The sequence below is a fragment of the Artemia franciscana genome, chromosome 9, assembly GCF_032884065.1.
Source record: "Artemia franciscana chromosome 9, ASM3288406v1, whole genome shotgun sequence".
In the NCBI taxonomy this organism is placed as follows: domain Eukaryota; kingdom Metazoa; phylum Arthropoda; class Branchiopoda; order Anostraca; family Artemiidae; genus Artemia; species Artemia franciscana.
The window spans coordinates 36,112,495-36,129,084 of record NC_088871.1 but is presented as its reverse complement, the minus strand read 5'-3'; the positions used below and the strand labels follow the sequence as shown (position 1 = coordinate 36,129,084).

General features: G+C 37.2%; 1 protein-coding gene across 1 annotated transcript in view; it reads right to left on the bottom strand.

The window, feature by feature from the left end:
* Positions 1-16,590, bottom strand: part of LOC136031352 (host cell factor 1-like) — a 97,017-nt gene that overhangs the window by 72,956 nt on the left and 7,471 nt on the right. Inside the window, exons 2-3 of the mRNA XM_065710849.1 lie at positions 9,571-9,880; positions 5,533-5,738 (exon numbers count right to left, since the gene is read on the bottom strand). Of these exons, the coding sequence (XP_065566921.1) occupies positions 5,533-5,738; positions 9,571-9,880 (516 nt within the window). The remainder of the gene's footprint in view (positions 1-5,532; positions 5,739-9,570; positions 9,881-16,590) is intronic.

The window sequence follows — 16,590 nt, the reverse complement described above, 5'->3', positions numbered from 1 at the left end:
TTTAAAGAGAGAGTTCTAAAGCACAAGATTCTTATAGATATCAAATTTTATTAAGATCTGATCACCCGTTCATAAGTTACAAATACCTCATTTTTTCTAATTTTTCCGAATTACCCCCCCCCCCCAACTCCAAAAAAAAGAGCGGATACGGTCCGGTTATGTCAGTCACCTATCTTGGACTTGTGCTTATTCTTTCCACCAAGTTTCATCCTCATCTCTCCGCTTTAAGCGTTTTCCATAATTTCCAGTCCCCCCCCTAATGACACTGTATCCGGTCGGGATTTAAAATAAAAGATTTGAGTTTCGAGGCCCTTCTAAATATGAAATTTCATTAAGATACAATCACTCTTTCGTAAGTCAGAAATACCTCATTTTTTCTATTTTTTTAATTAATCCTAGCCCCCACCCAAACCCCCCAAAGCGAGCAGGTCCGTTTTGGTTATTTCAATCACGTATCTAGGACTTATGATTATTTTTACCACCAAGCTTTATCCCGATCTCTCCACTCTAAGCGTTTTCCAAAATTTTAGCTTCCCCCCTCAATCCCCCCCAATGTCACTGGATCCAGTCGGGATTGAAAATAAGAGCTCTGAGACACGATATTCTCCCAAACTTCAAAATTCATTAAGATCCGATCAGTCCTCCGTAAGTTAAAATAACTCATTTTTTCCAATTTTCAGAATTAACCCCCCCAACTCCCCCAAACAGAGCAGATCCGTTCCGGCTATGTCAATCACTTATCTAGGACTTCTTCTTATTTTTCCCACCAAGTTTCATCCTGATCCCTCCATTCTAAGCGTTTTCCAAGATTTTAGGTTCCCCCTCTCAACTCCCCCCAATGTCACCGGACCTGGTCAGGATTTAAAATAAGAGCTCTGAGACACGATATTCTCCCAAAATTCAAATTTCATTAAGATCCGATCACTCCTCGTAGGTTAAAAATACCTCATTTTTTCTAATTTTCAGAATCAATCCCCCCCCCAACTCTCCCAAACAGAGCAGATCCGTCCTGGTTAGGACGATCACGTATCTAGGACTTCTTCTTATTTTTCCCAACAAGTTTCATCCCGATCCCTCCATTCTAAGGGTTTTCCAAGATTTTAGGTTTCACCTCCCCCTCCCCAACTCCCCCAAATGTCACCGGATCTGGCCAGGATTTAAAATAAGAGCTCTGGTACAAGATATCCTTCCAAACATCAAATTTCATTAAGATCCGATCACTCCTTCGTAAGTTAAATATACCTCATTTGTTCTAATTTTTCAGAATTAACCCTCCCCCCCCGCTCCAACCCCCCAAACAGAGAAGATTGGTTCCAGTCATAACAATTACGTATCTAGGACTTTTGCTTGTTTTCCCCATCAAGAGTCATCCCGATCCCTCACTCTAATTGTTTTACAAGATTTTAGGTTTCCCTTCCAACTCCCCCCAATGTCATCAGATCTGGTCAGGATTTAAAATAAGAGCTCTGAGACACGATATAATTCCAAACATCAAATTTCATTAAGATCCGATCACCCACTCCTAAGTTAAAAATACTTCATTTTTTCTATTTTTTCCGAATTAACCGGCTCCCCACTCCCCCCCTCCAGATGGTCAAATCGGGAAAACGACTATTTTTAATTCAATCTGGTCCGGTCCCTGATACGCTTGCCGAATTTCATCGTCCTAGCTTACCTGGATGTGCCTAAAGTAGCAAAACCGGGATCGACAGACAGACCAACAGAATTTGCGATCGCTATGCCGTAAAAAGGCGTTTTTCCACGAAAATACCCCACAAAAAAAAATTATTTTTCAAAATCTAGGGTATGTGCACTCCCCCCCACCTCTCCTACATTGCCGCCACAGCTGAAGGAACTAAACAATCTCAACTTTGAGTAAACTTTTACTTCTCAGATGATGCAATACCAACGTATTGGTCTTTCCAGCCCCCTTCGGAATGTTTTATAGTACCCCCCCATTTTTGCAAAAAAAAAAAATGAAAATGGGAACAAAATCATTTCTTTGTTGTTGGCGACCCCATTTTACATGGAGAGACGCTCTGGTGGAATTGCCCATGGAAAATTTTTGGCTCAGTTGGAATTCTCTGGAAGATTTTTGCGTTCAGGGGGGGGGGCAAAAGAGATTCTCCACAGTGAATAATCACAAGGAAAAATTTTCCATGGAAGAAACTTTTCAATGGGGGAGAGGGGGATTCCCGGAACATATTTTCCACACAGGATTCCGATATGACCTGAAAAACGAACAAAAATATAAAAAGAAAAACAAATCTTTCTTTAAATAAAAGTGTACTAAAAAGTATTTTTTACGCGAATCGTAAATTAAAATTTTTCTGGGGGGATTCACAGCGAGGATAGAATTGTCCGGGGTACTTGCCCTGGGTAAGAATTTACATGGAAGGAACTTCCGATGGAGGAATTTTTCATGGGGGGATTTTCCATGGAGGGGGCACGTTTCCCTGGGATTATTTGAAAAACGCTCAGAAATTAATTAAAAAAATAAGTATTTTCTATTGAAACTAAGGAGCAAAATTAAAGCTTAAAACGAACAGAAATTATTCACTATCTGAGCTGGGCTGCCTCTCCTTAATAACCCACTCTTTACGCTAAAGATCGACCTTTTATCCCAATTCTTTAAGAACAACTTCTGAAACACAAGGGCCGTGTAATTAGAATCAGAACATCTTTTAAAAGTACTTAAAAAAAACTTTAGCGCGAAGAGAGCGTGTTGAGGAGGAGATAGCCCCTCTCATATGCGGAATAATTTCTGTCCGTTTTAAGTTTTAATGTAACTACTTACTTTCAGTAAAAATAAAATAAAATAACAAAAAAATAGAAAAACTTGTTTTTTATTCAATTCAAATAACATATCTGTTCTGAATCTCAGCAGAAATCATCAATTTGGCTTTGCAGTATTAATAACATTAGCAACACCGAATTCTTTTTATTATGTAAGTCTGCCAAGGCAGGCAGATCGTGCATTTGGACGCAGCTAAAGTCATTTTGAGAGCAACCAATTCCCAAATAGAGATCTCTTGATTAAAATAACTCCTAATGATACATTACACGTTCTGCAAACCTGAAATAGGAAAAAGAAAAGCAACAGAAGGAGCTAAAACACATTTTAAAAGAGGAATATGAATGAAGCACTAATACTCAACCGATCCTAATATTAAGTTCTGCCGAAATAAGACACAAAAAATGATGAACTCTGTATTTTGCAGTTTTACCAATTTGAAAAAAAAAAAACAAGAGCTAAGAGCTCATATGGCACTTGTGACGAGGCAAGAAGAGCTAAGAGTCAAGAACTCATATGGTATGAGCTCTAACAAAATCCTAAGAATCAATAGATTGATTTAAAAGGAAAATCAGAGGCTTAATGTCGGTCAGGATTTAAAATAAAAGCTCTGAGTCACGATGTCCTTCTAAATATCAAAATTCATTAAGATCCGATAACCCACTCGTAAGTTATAAATAACTAATTTTTTCTAATTTTTCCTCTCCCCTTAGCCTCCCAGATGGTCGAATCTGGGAAAACGACTTTATCAAGTCAATTTGTGCAGCTCCCTGACACGCCTACCAATTTTCATCGTCCTAGCACGTCCAGAAGCACCAAACTCGCCAAATCACTGAACCCCTGCCCCCAACTCCCCCAAAGAGAGCGAGTCCAGTACGGTACGTCAATCACGTATCAAGGACATTTGCTTATTCTATCCACCAAGCTTCATCCCGATTCCTCCACTCCAAGTATTTTCCAAGATTTCCCCCTCCAACTCCCCCAAATGTCAAAAGATCGGGTCGGGATTTGAAATAAGAGCTCTGAGACATGAATTCCTTCTAAATATCAAATTTCATTAAGATCCGATCATCTATTCGTAAGATAAAAATACCCCAATTTTCACATTTTCCAAGAATTCCGGTTTCCCCCTCCAACTCTCCTCAATGTCACAGAATCTGGTAGGAATTTAAAATTAGAGCTTTAAAGCACACGATCCTTCTAAATATCACATTTCATTAAGATCTGGTCACCCTTTCGTAAGTTACAAATACCTCAATTTTCAAAATTACCCCCCCCCCAACTCCACCCAAGAGAGCAGATCCGGTCCGGTTATGTCAGTCACGTATCTTAGACAGGTTTTTATTCTTCCCATCCAGTTTCATCCTGATCTCTCCGCTTTAAGTATTTTCTTAGATTTCCGCCCCCCCCCCCCAGCTGCCCCTTCAATGACGCTGGATCCGGTTGAGATTTAAAATAAGAGATCTGAGTTACGAGGTCCTCTAAATATGAAGTTTCATGAAGATCCAATCACTCCTTCGTAAGTTAAAAATAGGTCATATTTTCTAATTTGTCAGAATTAACCCCCCCCCCAATAGAGCGGATCCGTTCCAATTATCTAAATACCGTATCTAAGACTTCTGCTTATTTTTCCCACCAAGTTTCGTCCCGATCCTTCCAATCTAATCGTTTTTCATGATTTTAGGTTTCCCCTCCCAACTCCCCCCAAGTGTCACCAGATGCGGTCGGGATTTAAAATAAGAGCTCTGAGACACGATATCCTTCTAAGTATCAAATTTCATTGAGATCCGATCACCCGTTCGTAAGTTAAAAGTACCTCATTTTTTCTAATTTTTCAGAATTAACCCCCCCCCCCCAGCTACCCCAAAGAGAGCGGATCCGTTCCGGTTATGTCAATCATGTATCTAGGACTTTTGCTTATTTTTCCCACCAAGTTTCATCCCGATCCCTCCACTTTAAGTGTTTTCCAAGATTTTGGGTTTCCCCCTCCCAAATCCCCTTCAATGTCACCAGATCCGGCCAGGATTTAAAATAACAGCACTGAGACACGATATCCTTCCAAATATCAAATTTCATTAAGATCTGATCAACCGTTCGTAAGTTAAAAATACTTCTATTTTTCTATTTTTTTCCAAATTAACGGGCCTATTTCTAATTTAATCTGGTCCGGTCCCTGATACGCCTGCCAAATTTCATCGTCCGAGCTTACCTGGAAGTGCCTAAAGTAGCAAAACCGGGACCGACAGACCGACAGAATTTGTGATTGCTATATGTCACTTGGTTAATACCAAGTGCCATAAAAAACGAGCGGAAAACATAATTAAAAAGAAATGCTGAATCATAATTTAAAAAAGTATTGTTGTTGTTATTAAAATATAAGGTTAAGGGATAGAGAACGTAAAGACAAAAAAAAATCAAAAGAGAATTTCTAATGGATATCTTTACAATGGTACATAAATAAGGCTTCAAAAAAAGTTAATATGTTCTGGAAGCCTAAGGGGAAATTTCCGAAAAATGGGTTTTCAATTTAACATATAAATTTCAAAAAACATTTGATTCATTTGCCACTTGGTTATAAGCCTTGAGATACAATTAAATCATTCTATGAATTCCTAAAAAATGAAGTTTGAAATTGGAGAGTAAAATTAAATTAGTTTCTCCTTTAAAATAGAATCGTAAAGAGTAGCCTATCTAACTTGTCTCCGTTAATTAATAGATGTACTCAAAAGTACCCTTACCGACATCAAGAATAAAAAGATCTCCTAGTCGACTGCCACTCATACCACCATATATAATTAATTTCTTTGGCTTTCCCTCAACTTCGTAGGCAACAGCTGAGTGTGATTCACGAGGGGAAGGTGGTTCACCATAGGTATCAGGCATTTCCCATACTTCTCGTCCAGATGGATGATTTAATTCCAACACATAAAGATCGTTTAGATACCTAACAGGAAAAAAAATATATGGAAATGAATACAAAAAAAAGTTTAGAAGGTACCAAATTTGCAATAGCTTAATTTTGATGAATCAATTATGTGCAGATACTGGCCCAGTCACTATCTGAGTTAGGGCAGGATTCTCAGTCATTCACTACTCTCAAACGAGAGATTTGGATTTTTTTTTTTTAATAGAAGATAGTGGTGAGTGGCTTCATCTTGGAATTAGGTTTTTTGGCTTTTAAGCTTTTAATTCTGCTAATGTTGGATTTTATCTGTTACTCATTTCATTGTCAGGCTTTTAAACATTTAGAACTTCAATTTTTTTTTTTCTGCTGGCTCTCCACGTTTAGTTTTATCCGAGTTGTCTTTTCCACATTTTTTGGCAGATAGCGCTGAAGAAGTGAGGCACTTGTCCTCCAAAAATATTCACTTTTTTCATCCAGCGTTTTCGTTGGCCTTAAAAGACCCCATTTTTCTATCTTTATTTCGCGAAAAAAAATATTAGTGATGGCAGGGGGGAGGTCAGATTAGTTTTGTTCCAATGAAGGGAGTAGTGAAAACATAAAAATAAGCACACCTTAGTTAATATTTGCAGGCACGGATATACAGTGCTTCCAAAGAATGCAGTGCTTTGCAGTGCTGCAAAAGAAGACATTATCCGTGGATTAAAGAAATAGCTTTCACAAAACAAAACCTCAATTTATACTTGATAACTTGTCAACTAACTTATTACAGAAAAAGAAATGTATTATTTTGCAAATATATCAAGTACCATTTGGTGCTTCAATCAATGAAAACTTTCACACGTAAGAATCCTTCAGCATGACAAAGTTTGAATACTCTGATCTTGAATATCTAGGGCACAAGAATGTAAATAGTCACATTCAACCAATTAGGTCCGAATTGCCAAGTATGAAAAATATTTGGAGGCCAAAGATAAGGTGCATCTTTGTTAAAGCCTTAACAAAGATGTTAAGGCTTTTTTAGGTCATGTGATGCTATCCAAAATCTAGCTGAGCACTTCGTTTTGTACAGCTAACCTATAAGACAGGACTCAACACTGTTTGTTGGAGCACTGAGAAGCTACGTTTCTTAAACAGAAATTCTTTACAGTGAAGCAGTATAGCATGTCATATGATGCTCCAATGTACACTGTGATGCTAGTACCATGGGTCTAGGTATGGGTACATCCCAAAAGTTTGATGACACAGAAAACTTTTCTATTGATAAATAGGAGGCTAACTCCTGCTGAGATACAACAATAAGCAATGGAGAGGAAGTAACCTTGCACTAGATGGGCAATAACAAAGCTATAAATCATTTCTCCCAGACAGACTTCCTTTGAAGAGGCTTGAACACAAATTCAAGACTCGTGGGCATCAGCTTTTCAGACCTTGGACTTTAGCCTCAGACTAAGCTCAGAAAATTTCACCATTAATGTTTTGCCTTGGGCGTTTTCTTTTGTAAGAAAGGGATTTAAAGATACTATATTAAATTTGCAGCCAATTGAGCCTTAAATGTATTTATGCTATTTACCTTAAAAGTATCAGAAACAAAATATTGACTTTGCAACCAATCAAGCCTTTATTTTAGGAATGAACAGAATGCAAACAAATTGGCACAAATATCTGACACCATACTTTGATTTTATTTCTCTGCCATCGACAACTTTCCGAAAAAAATCGCAGAGAAACCGAGGAAATTTTTTTAAAATATCAGTTTGAGTTTGCAGCTAATTGAACTTATGAGCTTATACAATTTTGTACCCTCATTTCGGAGATGGCCATTGTATAAAGAGGGATTTGAAAAAATTACGTAGACTTTTTAACCAGTTTAACGTTATCCCTTTTTAACCATTAGCGTCATTACTCATTACAACTTACAATATCATCTCATAGAACCTAAAGATGATATCTGTATATCACTAACTTTTCAGAATCACATTGCTGCAGCTACTCTTCACTATAATAATTACGAAAGTACGTCAGTGTGATGCATTTTTGTTTTACTATGTAATCACATGGAGACAAATTTCTTTACCCTCATAGGTATTGGAAACAAAGGATATTATTTAATCTTATAAAATCTTTATGACCTGCAGAAATGTCAAGTGTTTTTTTTTGGGAGGGGGCAACAACCGAATAAGGTATTGGCAAAATTTGCTCAACCAGTTCAAAAGCTTCATGTTCAAGCCAGGAAAGAGATATCTGCTTGAATTGTTCGGTTATTCTGTCAAGCTTCCAGCACACATGATTCACATAAGATATAATGCAAGCAGCAACTACCTCTGAACAGAGGAACCCCTTTAGGGTAGTAAATTTGAAAACTTGGGTAAAGCTTTTTTGTCTTTCTCACATAGCCACAAAACCTTCACCCTGCCCGCAATATTATACAAATCCTTTATGGAAATCCCCGGCCTTTCATCATATCCAGTCTGGTTGTAAACCTTCACAGTATCTCTTTCCCCTAAATTATACTTTCATGAGATCAAATTCCCCAATTCTGTTGGGAAATAGTTCTATCTCACACCAATGCTCACTGAACGAAATATTAAGCTCAAAACCAGGTTGTAAACAAGTTCCTTAAGATCTCTCCTTTTATCGTCTATTTAACCAATCAATACCTGAAATCAAAAGTCCAATTCCAGCCGGTAAAATCGTCATCAGTATTTTAAGAATTGAACAACTGCACGATAGATAAGTTTTCACGGGAAGCAAGTTCCGTGAGTAAACAATTGAACTAGTTTATTAAGGTTCTGGATGAATATGTGACTATTCTGTAAAGAAAAGTTTGAAGGTGCCTTATTTGGACAATAAAGACGGGAAGAGTCCAATTAGCAAGGTGTCAGTCCCTGTTCACCTGATCCCTACAGTTTACGGGACATTTCTCCCTGCAGGTACAACATCTGTAATTCAGCGAATTAGATTCCCAAAAGTACTTTAAAGAAGTGACTGTTTGTTGAGCAGCTGGCCTTACTTCATCAAGTGACTGTTTAGACATTATACCAATATAGTATAGGTTGGAAACTCTGGGAACTGCATGATTACAAGTGTAAAAATATCACTTTGTAGAGCATTAAAAGTAGCAACTTGTTGATAATGATAGAAATTCCGATAGATTGGAAACTGATTTTGATATTAGTAAGTTTTTGTAGCTTTTTAGTGGATCAATCAAGGAGGAGGACATTGTCAGTACATGCTAAGTAAGATACGTCAGTTTTGCAGAAAAGAAGACAATGCAAGAACTAGTTAATTACATGCTTGAATAGCAGAGGACTAAGAATTCTACTTTGCTTTGTGCCTCTACTGATTTTGATGGACCCCGTGGAGCCTCTTTACTGGGCAGATGTTACCAAATTTTGAAACCAGAAATTCAATGTTTTCACTATGCTTGCTCTACCACTATTGTGAAGTACGCTTTCATGGCTTGCATATGATTACCACTATAAAAAGGATTTTACGCATCTATGATACACACGGATAGAGGTTAGCTGTTGCTTATAAAATCCACAAGTATATTTCTCAGTAGACAATGAGGTACCAGACCATAGACCTTTCAGCAAACCAAGCTGATCATCACCAGTATTCCATATCTGACTAAAAAAAGATTGCACGTTTAAATACTTTACTAATAATGCAAGACATGTTTATAGATCTAAGATTTACACTTCATTACAATCTTTTCCCATCATCACAATAGATCCTATGACTCCCTTTGATAGGCTGTTAGGCTCAATACATCTGACAACACATCACCAAAAATAATTTTCTGATATAAAACACTGAAAAGATTTATACTCAGTAAGAAAATTCTAACTTGAAAAAATGAGTGAAATACCTTGGAATATTCAGCTTTGGGTCTTCACTGTCATTTGCCAGGCCCCCAAAGAGATAAACTTTATCTCCAACCAAAGTGAAGCTATGACCAAGTCGTGAGCATGGCGGTGGATGCAGCTCTGGAGGTCTTGGGCGAAGTCTTCTCCATTCCCACCTATTGGCTTGAAGTTCATACAACTCATTTGAATATTTCCCATATTCAACCATGCCACCAAAAACAAGAATTCTTGTTCCTTCTACTACAAAGCCATAAGCTGCACATCCTGGTGGTATATCACCTTTCACAGGTGGCTCAAACCACTGGTTTGTCCCTATAACAAATAAGGGGGAAAATCATTCAAAATAAGTAACAGCAACACAATTGTCATTAAAAAATTGAGTCTTTAAAACAATTAAACAAAAAAAAACTAATTTTTTTAGCTGAAAGTAAGGAGCGACATTAAAACTTAAAACGAACAGAAATTACTCCGTATATGAAATGGGTTGTCCCCTCCACAATCCCTCGCTCTTTACGCTAAAGCTTTTAATTGTTTTAAAAAGTAGAATTGTGGCAAAAAGTCAAACTTTAGCGTAAAGAGCGAGGGATTGTGGAGGGGACAACCCATTTCATATACGGAGTAATTTCTGTTCGCTTTAAGTTTTAATGTCGCTCCTTACTTTCAGCTAAAAAAATTAGTTTTTTTTTTATTTAATTTCTGAACGTTTTTGAATTAATCCATGTTTGGTTTTGGCTCTCCGCACATAAATTATTAAAATAAAATTTGCATATTAATTCCTTTTTTGGCTAAATGACTTTCTCTTAGTTTTGATCAGATGATTTTGAGAAATAAGGGGTGAGGAAGGAGGCCTAGTTGCCCTGTAATTTTTCGGTTACTTAAAAAGGCAACTAGAACTTTTAATTTTAACGAACGTTTTTATTAGTAAAAAATATGCGTAACTTAAGAATTAACTTACGTAACAAACTTTCATAACCTTATATTTTTATTATGTATACGAGGGGGTTTGTACCCTCGTTAATACCTCGCTCTTTACACTAAATCGTAAGTTTTGTCCCAATTCTTTAAGAATGACCCCTGAATCAGAAAGGCCGTAGAATAAATAGTTGAAATTACTAAAAATACTTTAGCATAAAGAGCAAGGTATTTATCTCCTCCTAAATACCTCGCTCTTTATGCTAAAGTATTTTTAGAACCCCTCATATGCGTAATAATCTCTGTTCGTTTTAAGTTTCAATGCTACTTCTTCCTTTCATTTGAAAAAACGTTTTCATGTTTATTTTTCATTGTTTTCTTATAGTAATGCTAGAGAATCCTGCGCCCTTTTCATTGAATTTTTCTTCCCCCATGACAGATTCCTCCAAGGAAAGATCCTCCAACATAGCCCCCTCTCCTCAGCCCCACCCCCAAATAAAATAAAATCCCCCTGAAAACGTCTGTACACTTCCCAATAACCATTACTATATGTAAACACTGGTCAAAGTTTGTAACTTGCAGCCACTCCCCCAGGGATTGTGGGGGAGTAAGTCATCCCCAAAGACATAGTTATTATGGTTTTCGACAATGTTGAACAAAATGGCTATCTCAAAATTTTGATCCGTTGACTTTGGGAAAAAAATGAGCGTGGGAGGGGGCCTAGATGCCCTCCAAATTTTTTGGTCACTTAAAAAGGGCACTAGAACTTTTCATTTCCGTTAGAATGAGCCCTCTTGCGACATTCTAGGACCACTTTGTCGATAAGATGACCCCTGGGAAAAAAAAAACAAAAAAAAAAAAAAAACAAATAAACACGCACCCGTGATTTGTCTTCTGGCAAAAAATACAAAATTCCACATTTTTGTAGATAGGAGCTTGAAACTTCTACAGTAGGGTTCTCTGATACGCTGAATCTGATGGTGTCATTTTCGTTAAGATCCTACGACTTTTAGGGGATGTTTCCCCCTATTTTCATAAATAAGGCAAATTTTCTCAGGCTCGTAACTTTTGATGGGTAGGACTAAACTTGATGAAACTTATATATTTAAAATCAGCATTAAAATGCGATTCTTTTGATGTAGCTATTGATATCAAAATTCAATTCTTTAGAGTTTTGGTTACTATTGAGCCGGGTCGCTCCTTACTACAGTTCGTTACCACGAACTGTTTGATGACATACAGAGCTAAAATATTACCCATTTCATGTTTAAATTACATAAACAGTATACAAAAGAGAAAGCAAAACATATGACAAGTACCAGAGCAGGAAAATATCAAACTGCATTTACCCAAAATTTCAATCATGTTTGACTGATGTCTTGGTCTCAAGTGACTATCAAAACAAAGAAACCGTGTTGATTACTAGTGAGAAACAGAGATGCCTAGAGGAGGGGTGCGTTCAATAGTAGTTGAGCACTAAAGTAAATTGTTCTACTAGAAACTAATAACCTTGAGGTTAAAATTGCAATATTTAAATCACCATCTTTATCTATAATTATGCATCCGCCCCCAATAAAAATACTTCCTAATCCCTCCCTCCTCTTAATATTCTGAGATGTGTAAAACAATGGATTAGTCTAATCTGTTTTGTCACTGATTCTCTAAAACCATAAATTGGAGCCAATTTTACAAAATCTAATGAAAATGACAGTGAAAACTGAAAAACGGTCCATATATTACCATAAAGATAAAGACACACTAAAGAAAACTGACATACTTCTCTGGATACTTGAATTATGCAGGCTTATCTTAGTTTTGAGAAGATTTTTAGCAAAAACTAAATTTCAGCTGCAGAGGCAAACTAATTTAAAAATTGAAAGACGTGTTAATATTAACTGGAGTAATCTGAAGTCTTCTGGCATTACATACAACGCTTTAAGCAGCCCGAAGTACTGGTTCTGCCTGCCTACCAGTGGGTAAAGGCAGGCATACTCAGCAGCCCCTACCCCTGGGGTGTAAGAGGGGACTCATCAGGTGAGACCTATGCTAATTTTAACTTGCTCCTGCTTTATTATTTGAAATTTGCTGCTAGATCGTGAACCATATCCTGCCTTATACCCAGCCTGCCATATACTACTGCTTTTTCTGTACCTGTCTTGTTGTTCATATTAAGTAAGTAATGAAAGGTCAAATCAAGCCACCCCGTGAACTTAGGTCAGACAGCTCACTCCAATTCTCTGGATCAGAATCTGTCTCAGAGCAAATACTCATGCTGACTAGCCACATGAATAATATAAAAATTAAACACAAAATGTTAGCAGATTCACTGCATCCTGACAGCCTTAAATCTTCAGTGAAAGGGTTACTTGATGACCTCATGTTGGCCAAGATCTCTACCCAGGTAGATGAGGCTGTGACCAAAATGAAAGAGGAACAGGCATTCATTCAACATGATGCCACTATTTCTTCAGATAAGCTGGATGCAATCAAGCAGGATGTGTATGCTGGCCTCAGTCTAGATCTTAGTAGTCTAGTTGATAAGACCCTTGAAAGCTATAATAAACGCATATCTTCAATTGAATCTTCTTTGACTACTCTAGGGTCATCAATGAAAGACCTTGAGAGCTCTTTCAAGCCTATCCAGTCTAACCTGGCAAGATTAAATGATCGTTTTGAACAACAGGCTTTGAGCAACCAAATTATTGTCTTTGGGGTGAAAGAAGATGCCCCCATTGAAAACACTGAAAGTCAGTTCATGTCACTATGTGCTGTGAAATTTCCTGGCATACCAATTACCCAGTCTGATGTTGTATCAGCCAAAAGAATTGGCAAACCATCTGCCAAACCCAGACCCATAGTTGTAGAATTTTGTAATTTACGAATTCGCCAACTGCTTCTCAGACAAAAGAAGGATTTGAAAGGATCTGGGACACTATTTTCTGAGATGCTTACAAAACCTCGCTTACAGCTTCTTTCATATGCCAAGTCAAAGCTTGGTTTACGTAATGTTTGGTCCAGTAAAGGTGATATCCTGTATAAAACTCAGTCTGGAAGAGTAGTTAAGTTCAGTGATCAGGATGAAATTGATTTGTGTGCTGCAAATGCAGAGAATTAAAGTGATGGATTTTAGTTCACTTTGTTATAATGTGTTGAATTGTTTTTGTATGAATTTATTTTATGTTCTTACATTTTTCCTCTTTCACTCTTCACTGTCTTCACATAATTCTGACTTGTGCTATATTATGCTTTGGGGCAATACCTTGAATGATATGTCCCTTCCCACTAATATTGCTCTATGTTTGTTTGTGATTCTACCACCTTCATGTAGTTTGCTTTCTGTTTTACTCTTGTCATGTCAGCATACTTATAGCTCACATAATTTTAACTGGTTACACATTATATTTTGTGCCACTCCTTTAATTAATATGTGCCTTTCCACTGATTTTTCATTAAGTTTGTTTGTGATCCTATCACCATCATGTTGCATGGCTTCTGGAACATTCTTGTTATGTCTGCACACTTGCAGCTCATCAAGTTTTGACTGGTCCCATATTATATTTTGGGCCAATATTATGGTTAATATATGCCATCCTACTGAATTTTTTTTTATTTTTGTTTTTGACTCTCTCACCTTCATGTAGGCCAATTTCTATCATATTTTTGTCATGTAAGCATAATTGCAGCTCTTATAATCTTGACTGGGTCCACATTATACTTTTGGCCAATACTTTGACAAATATATGCTATCCCACTATTATTTCCTTATTTATGTTTGTGATTGTATCACCTTCATTTTGCCTTAATTCTACCATATCTTTGTTCTGTGTGTTCACATGCAGATCACATAATTTTGATTGCTCAAATCTATTTTGGTCTTATACTTTGAACATCATGTGTCTTACCATTGATATTTATTTATATTTGTTTGTGTTCCTATCACCTTCATGTATGTTATTTTCTATCACACTTTTGTCATGTCAGCACACTTACAGCTCACATAAATTTTACTGGTCCCATATTGTAAATTTAGCCTATTCTTCAAATATTATGAGCCATCCTACTAATGTCTCTTTATATTTGTTTGAGATCCTATTGCCTTTATGTAGCCTGATTTCTGTCATTGTTTGTCATGCCTTAACACTCGCAGCTCTTCTTTTCCTGACTGGTGCCACATTATTTGACCCTTTTCTTTGGTTAATATTTGCCATCCCACTGATATTTCTTTTTCTTTGTTTATGATTCCATTACCTTCAAGTGTACTATGGATAGTGTGTCATTTGTGAAGGTTTTATATGTCTGAGATAAATATGGGTGATTTCTCTTTCCTTTTGAATTCTTCTATTCTTAATTCAGTTATATTTGATCAACCAAGTAGTGCTGGTAAACAAGAGGCACACACTTTTGACCCTCTCCTTGAATCTATGGTTAGTTCTAGCTGTAATTATCACACCACCATTGATTATTGTGATAATATTATGCCCTCACTCTCTTCAAACAGTTGCTTTAATGTTTTTTGTTTGAATGTGCGTGGGATAAGAGATAAGTGGGACACTCTTAAATCGTATCTGTGGTCTGATAATTCTTGCCCTTTTGATGTCATAGGCTTGACAGAAACATGGTTATCTGACAGTGATAATTTTACAGCTTATGACATGCATGGTTATATTGCTATTCATGTCCCTAGAATGGTAACAAAGTGTTCTGGGGGTATTTCTTTGTTCATAAAATCTAGTATTGAATTTTGTAGAAGATCTGATCTTGAATCCTTGTTTACATCGGTGGTGTCTAATAGTAGGACAGTTTATTCTCTTGTTATTGATCTGAAAAGCCAGGTTGCATGTGATACTGTTTGTTTGTTTTATAAGCCCCCTCCTTTTCCAACACATCTGTTCTGTGATTTGCTTGATCAGCTTTCTGGTGTGGGGACTTTCTCTAAAAAACGGATTTGTATTTTGGGAGACTTTAATTGTAATATGTTAAATGTTGGATCAAATGATGAATGTGACCATCTTTTTGATGTATTTTCTTCTTCTGGGCTACTTAACCTCTAACCTCTCTCTTTCTTCTGGTGTTTTTCCTCATTTATTTAAAGTTGCTACCATTGTACCCTTGCATAAAAAAGGTGATTCTTCTCTAATTTCAAATTACAGACCTATTTCTCTTCTTCCCGTCATCTCAAAGGTTGTTGAAAAAGTAGTGTATCGTCGACTCTCTTCATTTGTATTTAGTACTAATTCGACTGCTGGAAATCCTCTCATCACTAACCATCAGTATGGTTTTCGTCCCTCATTCTCTACCTTGCACGCACTTTCTGATGCAACTGAGTTTGTGCGTGTTAATCTGGACAAGGGCTTGTGTGTTTTGGGTCTATTTCTCGACTTTTCTAAGGCCTTTGATATGGTTGACCACAATGTTCTTCTGTCTAAACTATCTTTATTTGGAGTGCGTGGAGTCCCACTAGAATGGTTTAGGTCCTACCTCTCAGAGAGATCTCAGTATGTTTTGGTTAACTGTACTTCTTCCTCTACTTTGCCTGTATTGAAAGGTGTCCCACAGGGCTCTGTGCTTGGACCACTTTTATTTCTAATTTACATCAATGATCTTGTTGATGGTCTTCATCCCCATGTTCACCCTGTTCTTTTTGCTGATGACAGTAACTTTTTCATTGCTGCGGTGGACCTGCCATCTGCCACTTCTATGGCTCAAGGTCTTCTTGATAAAGTAAAGGATTGGTGCTGGTCAAATGGTATGGCTCTTAACAGCCGAAAGAGTGCCATTGTCAACTTCAGGACCCCTTACCGTATGCGAGACGTACAGGAGCCAATCACCCTGACTTTTGGGAATGATATTATACCACAAGCTACTGTGGTGAAATTTCTTGGTGTGTATCTTGACTGTTTTCTTTCTTTCAAACCGCATATAACTCACACCCGTTCCTTAATCCTCCGCCAGTCTTCAATGTTGCACCGGATTAACTCATTTCTTCCTCCTGATATTATGGTTTCTCTTTATTATGCTTTTATTTATCCTTACCTTTCTTATTGCTGCTCTGTCTGGGGTAATACTAATAAATCTCTTCTCTGCTCACTTCAAAGAGCCCAAAATAGGGC